At 36.5% G+C, this 26,139-nt stretch overlaps 1 protein-coding gene across 2 annotated transcripts; it reads right to left on the bottom strand.

Moving 5' to 3' along the window:
* Window positions 1–8,840: 8,840 nt before the first annotated feature.
* On the bottom strand, window positions 8,841–24,296 carry LOC135749612 (tripartite motif-containing protein 16-like). 2 transcript variants are annotated; one of them, XM_065268201.2, is made up of 6 exons: window positions 23,761–24,296; window positions 18,535–18,630; window positions 17,662–17,895; window positions 16,135–16,282; window positions 15,963–16,010; window positions 8,841–9,621 (listed from the first exon to the last, which is right to left on the bottom strand). In XM_065268201.2, exons 1-6 carry the CDS (start codon window positions 24,220–24,222, stop codon window positions 9,086–9,088), a joined length of 1,524 nt encoding a protein of 507 aa, XP_065124273.2. In that variant the 5' UTR covers window positions 24,223–24,296; the 3' UTR covers window positions 8,841–9,085. The 2 variants fall into 2 exon arrangements, with proteins under 2 accessions (XP_065124273.2, XP_065124272.2); XM_065268200.2 differs by having other exon boundaries at window positions 8,842–9,621; window positions 23,647–24,296.
* Window positions 24,297–26,139: the final 1,843 nt, after the last annotated feature.

Genomic DNA, 26,139 nt, shown 5'->3' with positions numbered 1-26,139 from the left:
AAGCATTACATCCAGTTTTGAAAGAATGACTAGCTGCGTTACAAGTGTGATCAGTTTGGATTTTTGTACTAAGAGTTTTGAAAATGTACACCTTACTTGTGAAAATAGTACCAAAGCGAATAAAAAAAACTGTAAGAAGATCTTGTGGACAAGGGATCCGTCAAAGAGGTGGGCATGGGCACCCACAGAGAGGTCAAAGAGGTGGACGAAAATTTACTGCCAAATGCTCAAGACAGGCTTGATCCAAATTACTGTAATGTAATGTGTGCACTAAATTTTATGTTTTCATCCAGTTACATTATAGAAAGTATAGCTATGTTACAATTATATCTGAAAAATAAAAACTACTGTAATTTGCTCAAATGATTGTAGAGGATGTCTTCATTGATCCTTCACTTGATTACACATAGGATGGATATTTTGGAAATTATAGATTATGTAAGTAATGTAAGTGTATTGCCTAATGTGAAACTGTGTAATATGTATTTTTTTAGTACTGTAGCATATTAATTTCAGCACTTTTAAGGCTGATTTGAAACATGTATCTTGCATTGTTTGCTGTTGGATGAACTGATTGTTAAAAGTACTAAACTGAAAGAAGATCATACCGTTGTGTTTCGGTGATTAAACCAAATGTTCTCATTACATATTACAATAATCTTGTATTTGAAACAATGATTATGTGGACTGAAAACATGTGCAACTTACTGAAAGCATTACATCAGGTTTTGAAAGAATGACTAGCTGCGTTACAAGTGTGATCAGTTTGGATTTTTGTACTAAGAGTTTTGAAAATGTACACCTTACTTGTGAAAATAGTACCAAAGCGAATAAAAAAAACTGTAATGCAACAGTTACTTATCATTTTGGGCAGTTGTATTGATTGATAGTTAGATCATTGTAAGAAAATGAATAGACACTTATTTGAAATGTGATGTGTGAATAGCCTTTTGAAACAGTAGTACTTTGATGTTAAGTTGTGTCATATTGAACATGTGATTTTGGTTGAATGAACAAATGATCCAAGTTTTATGTGTATTGTATCCAAGCAATTGAGAAAAGAGTTAAGAGTTTTGAAAAATGTGCATTTTGATCTTTGGTTGTGAGTTTTGTGTCTAGAGTTGTGACAAATGACATCAAGGTTCTGAAAATAGTAGCAAAGTGATTGTAAAAAACTGTAAAAGTTGCAAAATTCAATTCAATTCAATTCAATTTTATTTATATAGCGCTTTTCACAAAAGTCAATTGTTTCAAAGCAGCTTTACATAAATAGAAGCAGTGAAAAGCACAGAAAAATGACAGATAGCACAACAAAATACATGATAGCATGAGCAGTTAAATTTGCTGCGGCTATGACTCAATATTATAAGTGCACGTATTACTAAAGCAACATATAGAAGAGGAAGCTAGGTAAAGCCCAAAAAGGCTGCCTCCCCGGGGTGAAAAACCCCCTAGGAGAAAAAAACCCCCGGGCTTTTATCCGAGGAAAAATAAGTCCTAGGAGGGAAAAACCCTTGGGAGAACGGAAATGGAGATTTAGCGGAGATTAAGCGGTTCTGCCGGTGATCGTTGGTCAGGCATCAGCTGGGCATAACGTTGAAGGACGGCCAGTAGATCAGAGGTGTGCCGACTTTCACATCTACCGGGACTGGGTCTGTTTGTCTCGTTGTCCTCGGGTCGAGGACGAGACAGGGAGAGAAAAACAAAATCGTATTAGCGTAGCGGCCGTTCATATGTATTGAAGTGTCACACAGTGATGTGGTTTAACTCAGCTTAGTTCCAGACAGACTAAATATTGCGGCATAATTATGTTATCCACAGTTGAGGATTTAGCAAATTGGGGGCCCAATGCGAGGGTATATATGGTAAATAAGGGTCACCTTCCGATCTTTAAGAGAAAAATGAAACCTGACGACCCGTTCGACTAAGGCCTAAAGCCCCACTGTCGTCGTTAATGCAGGTTCAGTGGCAAACGGGTCTATATTGTATACCATTTACAGGACCAGGAGAAAACGCCAAAAAAAATCGCAACCCGACCATACGTGCTAACCCGGTTTGACTAAGGCCGGGAGCCCCACTGTCGTCGTTAATGCAGGTTCAGTGGCAAACGGGTCTGTATGGCATACTATTCACAAGACACACGAAAGCGCGAAAAACGCAACCCGACCATACATACCAACCCGTTTGACTAAGGCTGGAGGCCCCACTGTCGTCGTTAATGCAGGTTCAGTGGCAAACGGGTCTGTATGGAATACTATTCATAGGACTTAAAAGCAGTAACCGGGAGGCGAAGACAACAACCAAAAACCAATCCTTGATCAAAACCCCACCACATGGCCGTCAAAGGAGAAATAGAAGTAAGTGCTATAATTGCAGGGTCAGGTGTTGATGAAAGAGGTGGGCCTTTAGTCGATTCTAGTCAGGGGGTACTAATATGACTTAGTTCACATTTTTTATTGGAGGACAGGCTTAAATCCTTACAGTACCTGGATATTCTTATATTTTCAGTGAAAATTTGAAGTGCAAATCCATGTTTTGTTTTTAAACACCCATTAAACATTCACTGTGCTGGAGGAAAATGTAAGTGAACCCATGCATTTAATAGCTTGTTGAACCTGCTGAATGAGTGTTTTTATCAATCAAACTAAACCACACCCTTGAAACTCATTTTATTTCTGACACAAATTAGCTTTCATTAAAGTAATTAGTCTATATGGGTTCACATTTTCCTCCAGCACTCTGAATGTTTAATGTTTTTTTTTTTTTAAGACAAGGAACTAGAATTATTTGTGTGTTGTCAGCTTACGAACATTGGGTCTATTATTGTGACCTAGATAAGGATCAGATCACATTTTATAGCAAATCAGAAAGCCAGTTAATTTCTAGGGATTCACATACTTTTTCTTGCCACTGTAAAATGAATAAAGAAAAATTGAAATGCAGGAATATTTTCACCTGTGTGATTGTTAAAAAAATCAGTTTTGACCCAAGAGAGACATATGATTTATACGACACAAAAATAAATAAATTAGTACATTTATTATATGAATTAACTATCACAATGTATGTCTAGGCAACAATTGTCAATTTCGTAATGTGTTACAAACTATTTTCAACCCTGTTGTAATGTGCTATAGGTTCTTTTAACCCAATATGCAGGGTTGTTTTAACCCATTGTATAAACATTTTCTGTGTTAATTTAACCGAGTGACTGGGTCTGTGACTGAAAACTGGGCTAAAAGAAGTATTAATAAAAATGTTTGAGTGTATTATGTTCCATTATTTGCATAATCATTTGCTACACATTAAAATGTATACACTTTTCCCTAACAAAAAGAGTACTTTTGTGCATAGTACTGTCTGTGTAAAGCCCCTTTCACATCTCCAGTGATGAGCAGTGGCAAAGCGACATGATCTCCAATAAAAGTTCATTTATTATAAAACATTTGTACAGATTTACACATACTGTCTATTAATTTGATCTCTCTTGTTAATGTCTTTACAGAAATATTCAACATTTATTCTTAACTTTCTATAAGACTAGAATCATTATTAGATTTATTTATATTAATTTGATTTAATCTGTAACTATGCATTTATTCTAATTCATCTGTAACAATGCAGAATCTGTTTATAGTCTTAAAACAATCATCCTTAAGTTATTGCTGCCCTACAAAGGCAAAAGACCTTAACTCGCTAGAGTGTGAAACTGAGAAAAATGACTTTAAAGTTTAGACTTATTGGGCCCTATCTTGCACCCAGCACAATTGACTTTGTCAGTGACGCATGTATCATTCGTATTTTGCACCGGCGCACAGCGTGTTTTTCCCTCCACAGATGCACGTCGGCAAACTAGGGAATGAACTTGCCCTCCCTTGGACGGTTCAGTGCAAAAAAAATAGGCGTGTTCCGGCGCAAACCATCCCTGATGCTATTTTGCAGTTTCAAAAAACAATTGCGCCTCTGACCAGAAAAAAAAAGTTTAAAGTCAGTGGCGCGTTGCGCGTTGTTCATTATGCTACACTGTTAACGATTTCCCTGTATTTTTACAGTATGGTACTGGCAGCACGGTTGCCAGTAAGTTACTGTATTTTGGTTTTACAGTACTGTACTGTAATATAATTTTACAGTACACAAACTAGTACCATATAGTTACAAAGCAGTACTTTACTGTATTTTTACAGTAATTTACTGTAATGTCTATATTGACCCATAAATACTATTTATTACTTATTACAGTTAATACAATAATGTATTATAGCTAGATATTTAGGTTTAAATCTATACCTATAATATATATATATATATATATATATATATATATATATATATATATATATATATATATATATATATATATATACACTATAATATATATAATCTATATCCATCTTACCCAATCCAGCTTACAAGCAATGGTAAGACTGTAACAAACGCAAATGTTACAAAATCTGTTAGCCATAGAAAGTAGACTTTATATATAATATATATATATATATATATATATATATATATATATATATATATATATATATATATATATATATATATATATATATATATGAGTGTTATTTTCTTACAGTCTATTGTTATATATAAATATGGTCATTACTTACAGAAAACATATAAACCACAGAGCAAAGTGGAGCAAACTGTAACGTTAGAGCTGTAACAAAAAGATATGATGTGTTACTGGCTGACATTTTGAAAGCATTCTGTTTATTATATGATGCATTCGGGAAATACCCGTCAAATAAGATTTTCAGAAAAATAATTAAATAAGTCAAATGTAACTTTTGTCAGAATTGGGTTTTTATTAAATTATTATTCTATAACATCTTGTCTACAGAAAATCTCTGAAAATATCTCATTTAGTGCAGAAAATAGTGATTTATAGTGACAAGGTAAAAAGCCTGCCTCTTTAATGTTTAACCCGGACCGGCGGCGGTGTAACACGACTATTTCACGCAAAGTTTTTTTTTTACAAAGTTAGTAGCTGCTCACTTTAAGGATTAACATGATTGCCGGAATTTGAGTAATTCTGTTGATGCCAGTGTCTTACACGATGTTATAATGGACTATTTTACATCCAGATATAAAGGATCAGATGACAGACGAGAAGACAAAGGTACCTATGCCCATTCTCTTTTCGTGCATTGATTTGAGGTGTTTTGGAAAATTATAAATACGGCATGTAATGCATCTGAAGTGGTGGAAACAATATGCCATACAAAATGTATCGGACAACTCATTGGGCGTGTAAAACGCTTTAAAGAAGATATTCTTTGCGTTTGCTGATATACCGTAATGATAACAATAAGCGCGGCAATCCTTTTCATTCATCTGATAATAAGATGAGCCCATGTCTGAATTATATTTGGCCGCAGTTATAACTGCGATGATTGCGATGCATATATCCAGTTAAATATGAGGTTTCTTTGGTTTCACTTCTGTGGAGAAGTTCGTGTCTGCTGTGTTGAATATTAAGTTTACGGCGTGTCGAGTCCTGTCTATTTACATATGTTGATATTTATATTCAACTTTTCACATTTGAAAAAGACGCAAATACAGATTAATGATTGATATATGAAAATGTTGCTTTTTCACGTGCACAGCTAACGTTAACGAGTCAGCCTTGCCAAACACTGAACAGATAAAACACCGAGATAAATGACCATATGCTGCTGGGACCGCAAGACCGCGCTGGCGGGTTGTCTTAGTCCATTTTGTTAAAAATAGTTTCATTGTCACCACACTTTCAACAAATATAAACTCACCAAAACCGTCATAATTTAGTTAAAACAACCCTGTATTCATTAATAAGGATGTAAAGCGAGTTAAAACAGCGGTAGATGTGTAATGTTAGCTTACTTTCTGAGGGAGATTAAAACATTGTTGGCGACCTTTTTCTCTCTCATTGCACGTTTAAAACAATGTGACAACTATTGACAAAATTCTTATACTAAAAATTAAGTTTTCATGAAACAGAAAATATACCAAACTTACCGAACTGACAGAAATCAATCGTCCTCCTTCAGCTGCAGCCAGGAGTTGTGCTCCCCCTCTGTCTGTGTGATTTGACGTTGGCGCACTTGATTACACTATCACTGTATTATTGCATGGCACATTACAGCAATGGCTACAGCAAGGTTACATCAAGACCAAAATATACTGTAAAATTTTCCCGCTCAAACAAATTTACCCAGAATGCACTATGAACTGCAGTACGTTACTGTAATGTACACATACAGTATAGTACTGTGGATTTTTACAGTAATGTACTGCTAAATCTACAGCGACATCTAACAGTGTATTTTAAGGGCGCATGCTTGACCATAAAGTATAGCGCATACACTTTGCTTATCTAATCTACACAGATGCAACAGTTATTTTTGCAAATCATAAATTGTTACACTTAAAAATATTAATACACTAGATAAGGGGAATCATAGTGGTGAGCATTGTGGTGATAGTTTTTATTTATTGTGTGGCTGCGTTAAAAAATTCTCATGCAAATAACGATTAAAATATTTTCATAAGTTTGTTGTGTGGCTGTATTTCGTTTATTTTATGTAAATAATAATTAAAATGCTTTCATAAGAAACCTTAATGTATATGAACTTGATTTGTAAGAGTACTTTGGGGTTGGACCTTGCTTGCGTTTCTTGGGTCCGATTTCAAAGCCCCCAAACCCTTTCAGCGGTGAGGGTGGACGCAGCGATGTCCTCTGCTGGCGTCTGTGTAGAGGCAGATCCACCTCCCGTTACACGGCGTGCCCGATTTATGCTGGCAAGCTTGGGATTCCCCCGTCTCCTGACATCATTGTTGCGCTTGTCGCGGGTTTCTCCTATGCCCATACAAAACAACTTCTCTGTCTTTGACTGCTCTTACAAGAACGTCGGTCTCCTCGGCTGTGAACCGCTTCTGGCGTGTACCTGGTAAATCCGTCATAATAATAGCAACCCGCCATGGAACTTGCGCCCTTGCGTTTAAAGGGAATGTTGGATGACGTTCTGATTGGTTTATTTGACGTTACGCCCAAACCACACCTATGAATAATAAACCTACTTCAGACCAACCCCTTATTGATTTGCGCCCGGCGCAAGAGTTATTTCTCACGCCGGGAAAATAGCAACAGCGCCCAAGATCCGCCCACAAACTCACTTGCGCGTTGCGCTTCGCACTTGCGTTTCAGATCGTTAAAATAGGGCCCATAGTGAGTTTCAGTTATCAGTTAATTTCTTCTTTATTTTTATTTTCTTGAAAAAACATAAAATTGACTCAAGATACTAATGCAAATAATAAAAGAGGTCTTTAATGTTTTAAAAATATCAATAAGTAATTTTTGACCGAAAACGAAGTAACTGCCTTTTGCCCTTGTAGTGTGTTACACAAATTAAAATTGAGTCAGATATAACTGTATGAGTGGACTGGTGTATTTACAAGACTCACAATGAACATTTAAACAACACCTAAACTCAGATTGCTAAAAGCATGGAATAGGTTAAAACCACACCCTAAAACAATCTTAAAAAGTCCAAATGTGAAAGTGTCCAATGGTGTATAATCAAAAGTAGTGAAATCCAAAGTCCATGAAATATTACTGAAATGGTAAGTCCACAAACAAAACACACTCAAGCTCAAGTACATTACAACTATAGCATAGTTTATGTCAAAACACACAAACATTAAACCTTTGCAGTGGTTTGGGGTTAGGGTATAATATATGTTTCTATAAGATCAAAAAGTCCTGAAATCTAACTACTGACGGACTCGAAACAAGTATTTATTTAGATTCAAAGGCTCATGTGCTTATAAATACTGTTTACATTTACGCATTTAGCAGACGCTTTAATCCAAAGCAACTTACAGTGCATTACAACGTATACATATTTTGTGCTCCCTGGGTTTGAACCCATGACCTTTTGCGCTGCTAATGCAATGCTCTACCACTGAACTGTGCAGGAACATAAAGAAGGGAGCTTATGCTCTGATATTGTATACGTTTTTTTGCATGAATATTTTTTAAGTAAATTTCACACATATGGAAATTAAGTACACTGTAAGTAAAAATAACAATATTATACATTATATTTTAAGCACTTTTAAAGTCTTACTTCTTAAATGGAATATTTCTGATTTAATCCTGTAAAATGTCTTATTTTCTTTACATATTTATTATTATATACCACATTATGATGAGGAAGTAAAAAGAGACTGGTCTCAGTACTGGCATTAGCACAGTTGTTCATCATTGAGTGAATTAACACACATCATGATTTCATTGTGTCACCTAAAGTATAAACACAAACAGCACTCTTCTGAATGCTGGTAACCTCAAAACTCCAAGAAGAAACAGAAACTCTTATTAATCTCAAAGATAAATGAACATTAAACACTATCAAGTCTTTCGTTTTTAGTTAAAAACACATAAAATAGCATTTAAATTCAAATTTTACTCTCCAAATGCAAAGCATTCTGGGAACTGAAAGTCCACTGCCTAAATAGTTTACCAAAATCATTCATGTCTTCTAACAAAAGGAAAATCCAATTCCTAAGTGGATTATACATAATACAATTAAGTTGAATTTACTCAAAAATTTACAGATTTTTTTTGATTGGCCAGCTAATCTGCACGTTGTGATTGGCCTGAATACCTCTGAAGTCAGCCAGAAATGTGACGCTCCATACCATGTTTAAAAGATTCACTCTCAATGCGTCCGAAGTGGGAGGAATTATAATAATGTCAGTCTTGTCTACATCACCAATCCCAGGAAGTAAACTGTTGCCTAAAATCCGTGTGTGTGTGTGTGTGTGTGTGTGTGTTGTAGTCCAAGAAAAGAGATTTACGTTGGAGACAATAACTTGTGTCATCGTTTACTTTAGGATTTGTACCTTTTGCATATCGTTAATATGAACTAATACACACTTACACACCAAAGGAAATGTAAAATCATGAATTGGATAATATTTGCTCTTTAACTCATTTTATTTCATTCAATCTACTAAGGCACATAATAATATTTTACACTCCATGTATACAAAGTGTTTAAAAGCATGCATCTTTGTGTGACAGGGTCACAATCTATACTGAGAGATCACACAGTTTGACCAATGATTTATGACCAATATAAAACCCAGGATAGAGAGGTTGAGTGAATGTTGTCTGGAGACTATGGATGAGGGTCATTGTGTCAGAGACGCTGTAAAAGGACAAAGATCCTGCACTGTGGTCCACATAAACTCCTATTCTACTGGATGTGCATTTCACAGGGAGATGTGTGTTTCTGTTATTGTGCCAGAATGAGTAACCTGAGGAAGTGCATAACAAACACCATGACTGATCATTATATCCAAATCTACACTCATCTCCCCCTCCCTTCCTACTGATGCTCTTATATGACACTGATATACACACACCATTCTTCCCAGTCCACTCAAGCTCCCAGTAACAGCGTCCACACACACTCTCCTTACACAACACTTGCAAATAAAAATCAAATCTGTCTGGATGATCAGGATACTGCTGGGCTGTGCCAGTGAAGGTTATCTTTCTGTTTCCTTCAGACAGACTGAGGTGTTTATTCATCGTGTTTAGATCCAGAGTGAGCTGACGGGAATCTATGGAGACAAAATAAAGGAGAATTGTGAATTGAAACAATAATTATAGCAAGCTAAACGCTACTTCCACATGCGGTGCTGCACAGATCGATCAACACAAGACTGGCGAGTAAATTCATTTTTCTAGGTTAATTTAACCTAACATCTGGGTTTGTCATTTTTGTGATGCAACATGACCCAGTATTTTTCAGGAAACACATAATAATGTGGACATGATCATTTGATAAGCGACCCTATGAACAGATGTGTAACGCTGGTTAAAACTAAATTATCCAGACTCAAACATTGACTATGTTTACTTGTACCCCAATACTTTATTTTCAATAATCAGAGTAAGTTAATGGCAGTAAGATGTTAAAATAACCTCACCAGTAGCAAAATGATAAAAACATCCTGTGTTGGTTAAATTCTGATATGCGTTGTAATAAATCGGGATAAAACAGAGGCAGAGAGTTTCTGTTCAAAATTCATGAAGAGTTGACAAGATTTCATGGATTTTAACAAATCGATTTCATGGATTTGTGGTTTCCGTCCAAACGTTTACGAACCGTAAAATGTTACGAATGTGGTAAACTTTGATTAAATAAACATTAAATAGGATCATTGTGGTAAGAAAGGATAAAGAGTGTGCTAGTCGGATCATTGCTAGTGGTTTCGGACCAAAAGCGGCGTCATGTTCATCTTGAAAGAGCATTCATGGTGATTGTATACATTTTGACAGATTCTGCATATCAAAGCTTCATTTGATGGCAGCTAGAGCTGAGGTCCTCAACTGGGTCGTGGACAAGTTGCCACGGGGGTTGCAAGAACGGCCTAAATTTTTTTTAATAATAGCCACGTAATAGCTTACTCGGATATTTTGTCCTTTATATTATTTTCAAATAACACTGATCATTTCTACAGAGCCGCGGTCTCTCTTTTTCTTAATCTCTCTCTCTACCAGCCCATCAGCGATCACATAATGCTGTCATTAGAGTTTGAGCATACAGTACTTCTAAAACACAATCGATCAAAGAATTGCAGAGATATGATTTTATGAATCATTTGGAAATGTACCTCGCAAATAATGGCAATACATGAAGACGTTTAACTCAATTTCAGAATTATTCAGTGATCGTGACACCATGATCAAAATAAACTCTTTTACTGCAGCAATATTTAACGGGTACACTTTTATAACGTAGGTTTGAAAGGGACCTTAACATTTAGTCATGTGTCAATCATCATTAAAATCATACTGTAAACGGGAGTCTCTGTGCCTCCGCGCCCAGTGTTACATACATCAACTCAACTTTGATCAAAGTTTACTAGTTAACCATTGCCAGATTTATCCTGCCTTTCACACAGCTGTATCTCAGGTTTTCTTAGGATGTTAACCTGAGAACAATGGCTTTCTCCGTGAAGATTGATTTTTGGAGGCTAATGTCTCTGTAGTAAGCACTAAACTGTGGAATCGCCCATTACTGAGATATTGTCTGTTTATAAATACTTAAAAAGCTCATATTAATGCATGATTCTGCAAAACCTTATTCTACATTCTTAATCCTACCCAAATCCTACCAATACTTAAACCTAACAGCTACTTTACTAAGTATTAATAAGCTGTAATTAGGACTATATTGAGGCAAAAGTAGTTAAAAACCCCTTAACTGTCACCGTTCCTCTGGAGGAACACCTAAGTTTACTCTAATATTTCACATTTAAATTTCAATCTAATCCTGACAAATTATATATTTTCGGAAAGGTCTAAGACTCTAGAATGTATATCTGACCAGAGTTTTATAATATATTTAATGTAGGAACAGTAATTGATTCATTTATGACAAGAGTGTGCAAAAAAATTATTATATGCATCAAAATGTCACTGTTCCGCCAGTGGAACACTGAGGTTTACATCAATATTTTTCATCTAAATTCAATCTAATCCTGACAAATTATATATCTTTGGAAAGGTCTAAGACTCTAGAAAATATATCTGACCAGTGTTTTATAATATAAATAATATAGGAACAGTAATTGATTCATTTATAACAAGAGTGTGCCTAAAAATTATTATATGATACAAAATGTCACCATTACGCCAGTGGAATGTGTGTGTGTCATGAATCAGAATAATAAAACATATTTTGTAATAAAATTTGTAGTGGTTTCTGCTATCATATACCAGTTGGTTTGTTGGTTCAGTTATCTGGTCTAGAAAAGCCCACCCTCACAACTTTATGTCCAATAAAAGAGAGACAAGACAGTCTCAGTCAACCCAGTCTCACCCCATTTCGTCAATATTTGACGACACTTGACCATTCGTCATATGTTGACGTGAAGGGTATACCTTTCGCGTCATTTTTTGACGAACTGGGGACTTCAATACTATTACGTCCGTTGCATTCTCTTTCCTATTTTATTACCATTTGCGCGTCGGTTTAGGGTTAGATTTACATAATGACATCCCTACCCAAACCTAACTCTAACCCCAACGCCAGGTGACAACTGTTTCTAACCCCAACGCCAGGTGACAACTGTTTAATTTCGCGTACACTGTTTAATTTCGCGTACACTGTTTAATTTTGCGTAATCTAACCCTAAACCGACGCGCAAATGGTAATAAAATAGGAAAGAGAATGCAACGGACGTAATAGTATTGAAGTCCCCAGTTCGTCAAAAAATGACGCGAAAGGTATACCCTTCACGTCAACATATGACGAATGGTCAAGTGTCGTCAAATATTGACGAAATGGGGTGAGACTGTGTTATCTCAGTAGCCAAATAGAGCTGCCTTAGCTGTTACTGGGCTCCCTGGATATCAATTATCCAATAATCTTTCTTTCAACATCACTATCATCCAATCCAAACTTTGTTATTCAAATAAGGTGACACCTGTTTGGAATTGCTGCTGATTGTTTGTAAACGTTCAAGGCAGAAAGCCCAGACACACAGACTGCACTTCTCATTTGGCTTTTCACACAAAATGGCTTCGTCAATGCCTAAAAAACGGTATACAGTTTCAGAAGTTGTTCAGGAATTGATGAAATCCAGTGATGAACGAGTTTCTCAGTCTAGTGATGATGAGCCAGACATGCTTTTACCGGACGGAGAGATGTCTGATTCGGCTCTAGTTTGGTAAGTTTATACATCCTTTATTGTTCCTAATACACTCCTTACCTTTTTAGTGGTCTAGTAAATGTAACATATAATTGTGTATAATTATGTTTTCACATATCATTTCATATAATTATGTGAAATTGATAAAATATACTGTATAGGTCTGTATTTATTGATTACTTGTGTTTTACCTATATTTGGTTTTTATATCCAGTTTGTTCTGTATTGTTGCAATAGGAATGAACATGAAAATTTGGCAGAGGCCTCACATGGACCAGTATCTGCTGAACCTTCAACTTCAGCTCTTTTCAGCAGTAGTGGTAATGAAGAAACCGAACAAACAACAGAGAGAACACAAATAAGCAGAAGAAGAGAAAACAGAGGGCAAGAAGAAATCAAAGGAAGACTCAGAGAAATAAGCGGAGGAAGACTCAGAGAAAGAAGCAGAGGAACAGGCAGAGAAAGAAGCAGAGGAAGTGGCAGAGAAAGAAGCATAGAAAGAGGCAGAGGAAGAGGCAGAGAAAGAAGCAGAGGAAGAGGGAGAGAAAGAGGAAGACTGACTCAACATGCTAGCCCAGATGAACCAAGATGGCACACCCCAGATGAAGCAGACATTCCACCACCTAAAACTGTTTTCAGACCCGCTCCAACTCCAGGTCCTCAGCTTATTTCCACAGAATCATACAGTCCACTCCAACTGTTCCAGCTCTTCTTTTCATCTGAGGTGTGTCAGACCATCATGCGCAACTCAGATGCTTATGCAGCTGCACATCAGGAATGCACAAGAAAACCATGGCAGAATATGTCCCTAAAGGACTTCTACTCTTATCTCTCCATCGTCATTTATATGGGTCTTGTAAAAGTTCCAGCTGTTTCTGACTACTGGAATGGATCTAGGCTTTATAACATTAGCTTTCCTGCCACTGTTATGTCAAGCAGGAAATTTCATGCTATAGCCTTAGCCCTTCATCTAAGTGATCCTAAGATGGATGCTGAGAATATAAAGAAAAAAGGCACCCCTGCTTATGATCGGCTTGGGAAACTGAAGCCGGTGTACCAAAGCATACAGAACGCCTGCAAGACCTTCCATCATCCATATCAAAATATTTCCATTGATGAAAGGATGGTGGCAACCAAGGCAAGAATAGGGATCAAACAGTACCACAAAGACAAACCAACAAAATGGGGGTACAAGCTCTTTGTTTTAGCCGATTCTGTCCATGCCTACACCTGGAATTTTTTCATTTATGAAGGCAAGTCTCCCGCTCCAAGTGAAGAAAGCAGGGGGCTGAGCTATGAATCAGTGGTGGCACTGATTGACGAAAGGATGCTGGGAACTGGCTACAGGCTGTATGTAGATAACTTCTACACCAGCCCAACATTGTTCCGGGACCTTCGGCAAAAGGGCATCTGGGCATGTGGGACAATATGAAGCAACCGTGTGGGCTTTCCACGTACCATAACCAACAGGCTGCCCCGAAATTCCCCCCGTGGAAGTATGCTGTGGTTTCGAGACCAAGATTTGCTCTTTGTCAAATGGAGATCACACCATCAAAAGAAGAGTGAGAACAGGAGACAGGGAATGGAAGGAAGGGACGGTTCCAATTCCTCCTACAGTGTATGACTACAACAAGTAAGTCAAATTTATTCTATGGTTATGTGTAAAAAAAATTATTTACTTTGTTGTTCTTGCATTTAGATTTGAATTATGTCCTATTATTTGTCCACACAGGAACATGGGCGGAGTAGACATGTCAAATGCACTGATATGCTATTATTCTGTTCTTCGAAAGACCAGGAAGTGGTACCGATCTCTGTTCTACCACTTTGTGGACATTGCAGTGGTAAATGGATTCATCCTTCACCAGCAGATGGCTACATTACAGAACCAGCAACCAAAATCACAGAGAGAGTTCCGGGAAGCACTGGTATTGGAATTGGCAGACTGGATGCCCAACAATGAAACATGCTCCAGTTCTGGTCCTCCTGATCTAGTTCCCCAAAGCAGACCTACTACAGTACACCACAGGCCAAAATGCATGCCCGAATCTCGGAGAAGAAGCTAAGTGTGCCATCAGAAGACCACTGTGTTCTGCCAAGGCTGCGACTTGTTTTTATGTTTTCTGCCAACACGGGACTGCTTCAACCAATATCATGATGCACATAGTTTGTAGTTGTGTAGAAGAAATTATAAAGTTTGAATTACAGCTATAAATAGTTAATTGGTATAGTTTATAACAATATTTTTATACTCCCATTAGTTCAAAACTTGTAAATAGTTCTATGTTTCTATTATGTGTTTCAGTGTTCTAATATGTTTTATTCCTTATATATTTTATTTATTTATTTATATAAATATATATTTGTATTTTTCAATTCATATGTATATTCTGTTATACATTTGTGTGTTATCCATTGTGTTGGTGTGTGAGAAAGTAAAAGAAGTTAAAAAAAGTGTCTCCATATATGTGAGGGAAATGTAGACCCCTAGTGGAAAAATGGTTTGTTGAAACCTAAAGTCATGCAGAAATCTCATTTTTTGTTATTTCAGGCTCAAATTCAGAACACAACTTGGTAAGACCTGTGGCTTTCACTTTCAAGCAGTTTTAGGCTAAAATAAATTATTTAAAAATGTATATACACATTAAAACTTGTATAAAAATTATTAATATTTTCATAACAATCAATTTAAACGCATACAACTTATTAATAGTTATTTATTTTTAAATAATTCCACTTCAGCAATAATTTGCCTAGTGTTTTCTTTAAAACAAGACCAAACTTAGGTCTGTAGACCAAAGCATTCATGAATTATAACCATTTTAGTCTGGATAATGCATTTTTATGCATATGCTCAAAAAGGGCAGTGACAGTTATGGGGATAAGAGTTATTTAATAGTGAGAATTGGACCTTAAAAAGTGTGCCCAGAATAATTTATGTACTTTAATATGATTCATTCGAGCAGTTTCAATCTTTGTATCATTTACTAAATAGGATTTAGAAGTGATTGAAGATGCTTATTGTCAAGTTAGCCAAAGGATTAATCAGCGAATCCAAAAAAGTATTATTAGATTACATGATTAGATATCAGTTCTGGAGGCCCTGGTTATTTTTGTGTAATGGAGTGTCTCATTATGTTTCATATCTTTTTCCATAAAAAAAAATATTCTAGAGAAGGTACTTTAGCTATTTATTTTGTTATTGTGTACAGTTTTTTGTATTTGTTTGCTTAGTGACTTACATTGTAGGAACTGCTTTCTAACCCTGGAGACAATGGTGTTGTACGTCACTGTGAAAATCATCAGATATAAATTAGTATAAATCAAATATAAATGAAAAAGACAACTGCCTCTATTCAACTTGTCTATAAGTTTTTCTACATAATATTAGATGGTGTATCATATATGCTTTACCTGAGATATCTTTTGTCTCCTCTTGGCAGAAATCCTGCAGTTTCCGTCTCAGCTGATGGACAGATTCTCTCATGTCATCAAAAGAGACCAGGAAACTAATATTCATTTTGTCTGTAGACTTTGGTGGTACAGAGAGAGATGAAACACTCTACAGAAAACAATAAATCACACAAATAACCTCATTACTTCAGATTTCAGACAATAACCTGAACCACTGTCTAATTTGTACTTTTGTTCACTTGACTTTACAAACCATTAAAACATTTTGTTAACTGTTTTTGAGTTTTAATTTGAGTATTTTAATATCACAGTCTTTAAAGTTCATTTAAATAATATACAGACATGACCAACTGGGTGAGTTTCACTTTATTGAAAATGCTGATGTGTTTAGTCTATTGAGATTTTAGCGTACAAACATTTACCAAAAAAATGAATGCACACTTTTCAAAACATCTTTAAGAATGACACACTAAATATTTTTCATGTAATTAAATATATACTGTATGTTGGTTTGTGTGCATGTATGATGTATAAAAGCCTTTAAGGGATAGCTTACCTAAAATTGAAACCCTAAGATTTACTCACCCTCAAGTCATCCTCTCTCTCTCTCTCTCTCTCTCTCTCTCTCTCTCTCTCTCTCTCTCTCTCTCTCTCTCTCTCTCTCTCTCTCTTAAACGAACACAATCAGAGTTAAATCGGAAAATGCGCATTCACGAGAGAGTGTGTTTCCAGCTTATATAACGTAGGACGTAGTGACAACCCGGAAATGCAAAGAGCAAAACAAAACACCAGTCAGGAAATCTGCGAAAAGTGAGTTGCTTCAGCTACATTGTAGATTTTTATTTGGCTTAAAATAGTTCGTTTTTGCGTCTACTGTATCTGAGAAGCTTTTCGAGTTCTTCATTATGCCACTACATCTTGTATGCTAAATCCTACATCATATGCTGAAAAAGCAATCTATCGTGAACACGCTTCGGTCATTACCAGAAGCTAAGTTTTAACTATTTTTTTACAAAATCGCTCGATTGCACTCAGAAGGCTTTATTAACCCCCTGAAGTTGCATGGATTACTTCTGTGAAGGATAGATGGACTTTTTTGGTCAAATCAGAAGCACAATTTACTACCATTATAAAGCTTGGAACAACAGCCAGACATTTATAATCTAATATAACTCCAATCTTCTGGAAAAAGATAATCTTGGGGGTGAATGTTTTTATTTTTGGGTGAACTATCCCTTTAAAGTTTAAAACCTTAAAAATTTACCATTTGAACTTATATACAAAATATTCCCCTTTAGCTAATCAAACATCTTTTATAACATTTATTTCGAATAAGTGCTTTTCTAATAAAACATTAATATGAAGTTGATTATGAAAATATGTATGGAATACAAACTTTGCTGCAGGTTGTTTAACCAGGACTATATGAACATTTTTGCATATTTTGCATCTTTGAATCATAATAAATGTCCCTAGCTTTACTAATAAGAAAAACCTTTTTCCCAACATTATCCATCCAATAGTTACCTGAAGGAAGTGGATGTCATTGTCTGTATATGAAAGCTTCTCTAGGTCAGTGTTTCTCCTCTTCAGATCAGCAATCTCTTGTTGCAGTTGCATTAAGAGTCCTTCAGCTTGACTTACTGCATCCTTTTCCTGATCTCTGATCAGCTGTGTGACTTGAGATCGACTTCTCTCAATGGAGCGGATCAACTCAGTAAACATCATCTCACAGTCCTCCACTGCTGTCTGCGTAGAGCACTGTTAAAACACACACACACACACACACACACACACACACACACACACACACACACACACACACACACACACACACACACACACACACACACACACACACACACACACACACACACACACACACACACACACACACACACACACACACACACACACACACACACACACACACACACACACACACACATTCTGGTTTCCATGTTTTGTGGGGACATTCCATAGACGTAATGTATTTTATACCACACAAACTGTATATTCTATTCCCCTTACCTACCCCAATCCATAACCCCAACCATCACACAAAACTTTCTGATACTTCACATTCTCAATAAACATAATTCTGTTTGATTTATAAGCATGTTTCCTCATGGGGACATCAAAATGTCCCCACAAGGTCACAAAAACACTGGTATTCCTATCTTTATGGGGACAATTGGTCCCCACAATGTGATAATTACCAGGTACACACACACACACACACACACACACACACACACACACACACACACACACACACACACACACACACACACACACACACACACACACACACACACACACACAGTGTCATAGTGAGCTTTAGTAAGACTAAAGAGAATCCTGACTGAGCCTCAAACATCTTTTATTCTCAGATCTCACCTTATAAGACTTCACAGCCACTTTCAGCATGTGAACATCTTTCAATCTTTGCTGGATTCTCTGCTGGATGTCTATCTGTGCACCCTTCAAGTGCATCTGTAGGAAAAAGTAAACAACAAACTTGGGAAGTGTGTAAAAAAAACCTTGAAATCCCAAAATCATCATGCAAAATGTGTTGTTTGAAAATAATTATCTTCCCTTTAAGGGAGTTTTGTGATCATGCCCACATTTGAATTTAGGCTATTTTTACAAAACAAAGATGTAGTAAAACTTTTACACGGATCTGTGAAAACAACAAAAAATGCTGTATTATGGTTGCCGTGTCAGTAGAGGGCGATGTAACTTTGTAAAGAAACACTTGATGCAGCTGCATTCTTCTACATAGTCATAATACAAACACTCAAGCTGGTGAAAGCAGTTTTGCTTAGAAGAACTACGAGGTAAGTTTACTACTACAAGTAACCCCGTCCTATAAAGCACCAAAAGTTTGTAAAGTTTGTTGGAGAAGCGTTTAATAAAGCCTTGTAGGCTGCCATTGTTTTTTTTTGGTTCGCACATTCCTATACACTGACTTAACACATGCGCGTTTTGATTGTTATCACAGATTCACGTTTATTTAATTTACATGATTGACAATCGCTGCTTAGAGTTACAAATGACCTCCTATTAACATCCGATCGTGGTGAAATCTCAATCCTTATATTACTAGACCTTAGTGCAGCCTTTGACACAATAGATCACAGAATCCTACTCAATAGACTAGAAAAATATGTTGGCATCTGTGGTCAGGCGTTAGCCTGGTTTAGATCGTATCTAACCAATCGATATCACTTTGTTTATGTAAATGAGGAAGAGTCCTATCACTCCCCCGTTAAATATGGCGTACCTCAGGGATCAGTTCTAGGCCCTATCCTATTCTCGTTATATATGTTACCTCTAGGAGACATTATCAGGAAACATAACATAAGTTTTCACTGCTATGTGGATGATACCCAGCTTTACATCTCGTCACATCCTAGCGAAACCCACCAGTTTGCTAAGCTAACAGACTGCATTAGTGATATTAGGGACTGGATGGCACATAACTTTCTTATGCTAAACTCCAATAAGACTGAGATACTTATTATTGAACCAAATCGCTCCAAACATAATATGTCAGATTACAAGTTGCCCATAGATGGCTGCACGGTGGTGCCATCTTCCACGGTTAAGAATTTAGGCGTAATGTTTGACAGCAATCTATCTTTCGATAGTCATATCTCCAACGTCTGCCGCACAGCATTCTTCCATCTTAGAAATATCTCAAAAATACGCCATATACTGTCTGCATCAGATGCAGAAAAGCTTATCCATGCTTTTACGACCTCTAGAATAGACTATTGTAACTCGTTACTCGGGGGATGCAATGCAAATCAGGTAAACAAGCTACAGCTGGTTCAAAACGCCGCCGCAAGAGTGCTTACTCAATCTAAAAAGTATGAACACATTAGTCCAATTCTGGCATCTTTACACTGGCTTCCAGTTAAATATCGCATACAATTTAAAATATTACTAATCACCTACAAAGCCTTAAATGGCCTAGCGCCCTTGTATATTAAAGAACTACTATCAGAATACAATCTACCACGTAAACTGCGATCACAAAATTCTGGTTACTTAATTATCCCTAGAATATCAAAAGTGTCTAAAGGTGGTAGATCCTTTTCCTGCTTAGCCCCCAAGCTCTGGAATGATTTACCAAATAATGTTCGAGTATCAGACACAGTCGAGCAATTTAAATCTAAACTTAAGACATTCTTCTTTAACAAAGCATTCACATAGAAAGTCCAGTAAATGTACTTTTCCCGCAGAAGTTATTTTATCTAGAACAAAGCACTCACATACCTCATATGGGTAATTTACTCTTGCCGCAATAGTTAGCCTGTCTGGAACCGAGCTGAATTAAACCACTATAATGTATGACACTTGCATTACATGCGAACGGTCCCTACGCTAATAGAATTCTGTTTTTGTCTCCCTGTCTCGTCTTCGACCCCGAGGACAATGAGACAAACAGACCCAGTTCCTGTTGCTGTGAAGGTCATCGCACAACTGATCTACTGGCTGTCCTTCAACATGATGCCCAGCCGATGCGCGACCAACGACCACCGGCTGAACCAGTTTAATCCGCTTACCCACTTCCTATCCATACCGTGTCTATATATTATAAATATAAATATTAATTTCTCCCTAGGGTTTTTTGTCCTTCTAGGATTTTTTCCCATTGGGTTTTCTCCTAGGTTTTTTTTTAGTGTATACGTTACATTATTAATACCCTCGCTTAGACGGTTTATCCTTAGCCGCTATATTCTACTTCTTATACTATGTATTGATTTTCAGTGTTCTCCTCTACATCTACTCATGTAAAGCTGCTTTGCAACAATTAACAATTGTGAAAAGCGCTATATAAATAAAATTGAATTGAATTGGACAATGCATTGTTTTCAAAAACCTAAATAAAGCTGTATGTCGTGAGTCAGCATACCGAACAACGAGTGAGTGAGGAGCACCGAGTCTGAGGTTACCATGGCTCAGTGTGGTGGTGCTGTTTCTGATCCAGGCTATTTGAAGTCTCTTTGCCAAAAGTCCAGGATCAAGCTGCAGAGGAGGTGTTTAGGCCCAGCTCAGTCAGTTTTGCAATCAAATGTCTTGAGTAATAATGATGACTAATAATAATTGCATTATATGCATTTTGGATGGGACAAAAAGTGTGGGGAATAGGGCTTGGGCGCCACACTGCATTCTGGGATGTGGCAGCCATGTTGATGTAAACATACAGCAAGTCGGACGAGTAGAAGCAACAGAGTTGGGAGAATGAAAAGAAAGAAAAAAGATGTTAAAATCCCGAAAAGTATGTGGAATTTACTGGGACCGGTATGTGGACAAAATTGGAACTATTAACGGTTTGGATCCATATGAAAAAAAAGGGTGAATAATGAGCCTTTTTAAGGTAACAGCGTGGTTGTTGTGAGAGCACGATTTCATGCCAATCTGTAAGCAAAGTCACATATGACCTAGCTTCACAACTAGCTTAGTTAATGCAGCAGTTTTTGTAGTACAGGTGTTTTTGCTGTCAACAGAGGGACAGCAACAAAAAGAAAAATATTGAAATTTTCCTGGATTTTGGGCAGGTAAACCGGGACATTTTTCTTATTTTCAATGTTCAATGTTGATTTAAGCTATATAAATTAATATTCAGATGTTATACTATACTGTTGTATATATAAATGTCATTTATATGTCATGTATACACATTACTGAGGAGTTGAGGTTAATGTTTGGTTTCCTAAATTGAATAAAACATAATGAAGTTGTCCTTATCGGTCATTGTTAATGTAAATTACTTTTAATGTGTTACTTTATTATAAATATGACAAGCCTCTCGAAGCACTTAATATGGGTGTGAGCGAGACAAAATTGTAGACATTGAGTATGTTGACATGCCAGGAATAAGCGGATAATTATCAAAAATCTGCTTATTACAGAAACCACTTTTTGGTGCATTTACATGCAAGTCAATAAACAGGCTAATGAAAACTGCATTACATGGGATTTGGAGATTTCTCAGATTTCTCGCAGGCAGTGACGTCACCGCCTATAGTACATATAGTCACTCAAAAAGCAGATGGGAAATCTGTCTTTAAGCTATACTGTTGTATCTCTTCTCATGTTTACAGAACCTGTACATGTAACTTGAACTTTTATTTTTGCAGTTTCCCTGCCAACTGCTTGGGTCGAGTGTAGACTTTAGGCTTGTTTGAGATGGGCCTTGCCACGCCTGAAATATCGGCAAAAGTAGGCGGCTGCAGTGAAGGGAGGAGTGAAAAAATTGCAGGCAAGACTCCCTGAATCTCGCTGTGTTGTGGACTGCAAACGTCAGCAATAGAGATTGCGTTTGTGTATTTTATCGCGAATTAAATAGATGCAACTGAAATACCAACAAATGCATTTACATTAAGATGTTTATAAGGAGAATCAACAATGGTGAACTGTTCATTACTGGAAAAGGCTACTTAGTAAATGTTGATGTATAAATCTAAGTCTAGAGGTAATACAAATTCGTTTCGGTGTGAAATATAAAGAGCTCACAGTACATATAATTCAGCACCAATACAAAAGTTTAAAGGAATTCATTAAAAATATAAACGTCATAAGTCAAGAACAAGTAGAAAAAATATAAAAACTACTACAGGAAGTGGAGTTTTTAGAATAAAAAAGTCATCAGCTGACATTCCTGGGCCAATGAGCATCAAGCTGTGTCGTCAGCAAGTCTTTTCCCATCATGCTTTTCATCAACACAGTCAGTGGAGAGCAACTGCGCTCGACTGCGGAATCCGACACATCCGCCTTGCGCTCGCAAGAGTTTTTTGACATACATCAGCATCACATCAGAGCAAGGCGGACCACCCTCGGACACAATTCTTACTGGCATGCATCTTGCGCTGATCACAGGTGATCAGTTCTGCACAGATTTTACTTTGCACGTCAGGCTGCGTCGCTGTACAAAGATTAAAAGTGCACGCATTGACAAAAGATAGGGATGTATTAATTGGTCTAAGTTGAGGTAAAAACATAGTAAAATATAAAAAAACTGTGGTGTTTTCCTTTAAACAGAAAACACACAGGGGTGGTAGGACTTCAACCAATGCTCAATATTTCCAGTTGTATGGTTATATTAAGGTGTGTGTAAAATGGTGGTGTTTTCATCACATTGCCTGTATTTGTTTTCATTATGTCATCTGTGTTGTGTGAGCACATGGCCTTTATTTTTCAATTTTATGTTTTGACACGGCACTCTTTTTTCATTGGTAACTTTTAAATTATTAGTTGATCTGCCCCACATGGCATCATTCATTACCAACTTCTTTTCCTATTTTAGTCTACATTAATGTCAGTAGCACATGCTGAAGTCGAATATTTGTTTATTTATTACTAACCCTGTAATAATAATAGTATCATTCTGCACACTAATGCATTGTTTAAAAACTCAACATGCTCTAAAAACTCTTATGCAAGCATTAAAAAAAGTGTCAACATTGATAGCTTATTTCAAGGTGAAAGCCCAATTCATACCTCTTTCTCTTTCCTCTGTGCTGCAACTAAAACAATATCATGGTTTTTATGTTCATCCATCATACACAGCATACAAATGCACTCCTCATCAGTACGACAGAAAACCTCCAGGACCTTATTATGTTGACTGCAGAAGATCTCCTGGAGTCGTCCTTTAGCATCAATGGTTTTGTGTCGCTTGCCAGGGCGAAACTCCTCGTGGCGCTCAAAGTGAGTTTGACAGTAGGACTCGAGACACATCAAGCAGGATTTGACAGCTTTGCGTTTTCTGACAGTACAGATGTCGCACTCGACATCTCCGGGAGCAGCAAAGCACGAAGCAGGTTTCCGATTAGTCGACTTTAGTTTCTCTACCACTTGAGCCAGCATGGTGGTTTTACATAAAGCAGGTCTTGTATTGAAGGTCTGTCTGCACTGAGGGCAGCTGTAGATTCCCTTCTGATCATCCTGATCCCAGCAGTTTGTAATACAGCTCATACAGTAACTGTGCCCGCAGGGAATGGATACTGGATCCTTTAAGAGATCCAAACACACTGAACAGCTGAACTGATCCACTGAAAAAGTAGCTTTTGCCATTTTACTACACGTGCATAACAAAATATACACGACAGCTCAATAACAATCTAAAAGTTCCGGTTTTCTTGACCTGAGTTTCCTGGTTGTGACGTGCGCAAAACAGGTGTGTCTCTAAATTCACTTAATGAAAGACTCCACTAGGTGTCGGTATTATACAGGCCTCGAGAGATATTTACACTGATTGTGGCACAGGAAATCTATCTACCGTGATCAATAGAACTTACTGGGAAAATGTCTGGAAACGAAGATTGAATAAGAATACCTTTAAAATACGAAACACAACCTCTGAAAAAGGCCATAAACAAAAGTTCAAGTGTTATCTTAATTGTTGATTTTTAGTGTTATTGATATGATTTAAATAGAATGATCTTCAGACATACAGTATGAGTATCAGAAGATTGCAAGGCTTCATAATGTGGGTGCAGTAAAAGACCCTTACATCTCATTTGGGAAATGAACGGTGGGATCTAAAGTGTTATTATTTCAATAATTTGTAACCTGTACATATCGGTTTATATTTAAATTTGTTTTATGACTCTTGCAAATAATTAAAATTTTGTGCTTTCAGAATAAAGATTGCAAATTGAAAAAGAAAGCAATTGATCCACTAGAGGGGGCGTTTTCATTATAAAACCGGCAAAGGCTAGAGGGGATACAGCTACGGCGGCTGTATCTCTTCTAGCCACAATTAATAAAAACCGAGCCGTGATCTCTGATCATTTTTAACACAGCTACATATTTTATTTTATTTTATTTTATTTTATTTTATTTTATTTTATTTTATTTTATTTTATTTTATTTTATTTAAAAAGTTCACTTTTATCCTTTTTAACTGACCATGCATGAATTAAAGTTATTTTACAAGTCCTTACCACATTTTGCATTTACTAATACTAATAATACTAATACGTTACTAAAACATCACATTGTGTAATAGTTAATTCCATTGAACCAACATGAACAATTGTACTGGCATTAACTAACATTAACAAAGATAAATTCTGAAACACTATACTTTTGTTTATTCTTAGTTCTTAGTTAGCTAATGCATTTACTAATATTAACAAATACAACCTTAGCCTGAAACTACAGGTATAGTATAAATTATGAGTGTTATGCATGAGTGCTAGATATACAGTAGTTGCCTATAATTAGAATGATCAAATTTCTAAATTAAAATTGATTTCTTTTTGAATTCTAAAATTGATTTCTTTTTTAATTTACATTAAACTTAAATTTTAAGTTTTTTAATTTGTCTTTAGCATTCACAATAGATCTAATTCATGCTTATAATGATTACTTAAAGAATAAAAGTAATTATAATGGATGACCTATTACACACACAAGCTATTAAGCCCATCGCAAACATCAATGTGACCTTTTACATGGCATCGGTTCACACCTTAGCAGGGAGACTCAATTAACCTCTGTACATATGGCCGAGTTGTCCTCCAGGATACTGTGGAGCTGAAGGTTATTATTTTAAGCCATAGAAATGTAGAGGATCCCCCTGAGATGTCTGCATGTTGCCCACCAACGATGAAATGTGTCCAATTCAGAGGTCCACAGGCTATACAGTACAATCACTCAATGTGCAGAGACTCCAGGGACAACTTCTGACTTACAGAAGATCAAATGATATTTGTGTGGTCATACAGTTATTCTTTCGTTCAACTTTATACACTGCGGTGGTTGGCACATATCATTTTTTTCATTATACATTACTTTCATAAAAAGAATCACTCCCACGTCCCGCACAACTCTTATTACCAATGCAAATGGGAAAATATCTCAAATGGTAATATTTCTCTTTAATGTAATGCAAACAAAAAAGTGTTTTTTTTTACCCTAGGGTAAATTCAAACTGGGTTTCTGCCACAAAAGCTCATTTGGGATATTTTTTATAAACAGAAAAGA

This window comes from Paramisgurnus dabryanus, chromosome 19 (genome assembly GCF_030506205.2).
Source record: "Paramisgurnus dabryanus chromosome 19, PD_genome_1.1, whole genome shotgun sequence".
NCBI classification, from domain to species: domain Eukaryota; kingdom Metazoa; phylum Chordata; class Actinopteri; order Cypriniformes; family Cobitidae; genus Paramisgurnus; species Paramisgurnus dabryanus.
The sequence above is the reverse complement of the archived record's forward strand: the minus strand, read 5'-3'. Positions and strand labels throughout refer to the sequence as shown.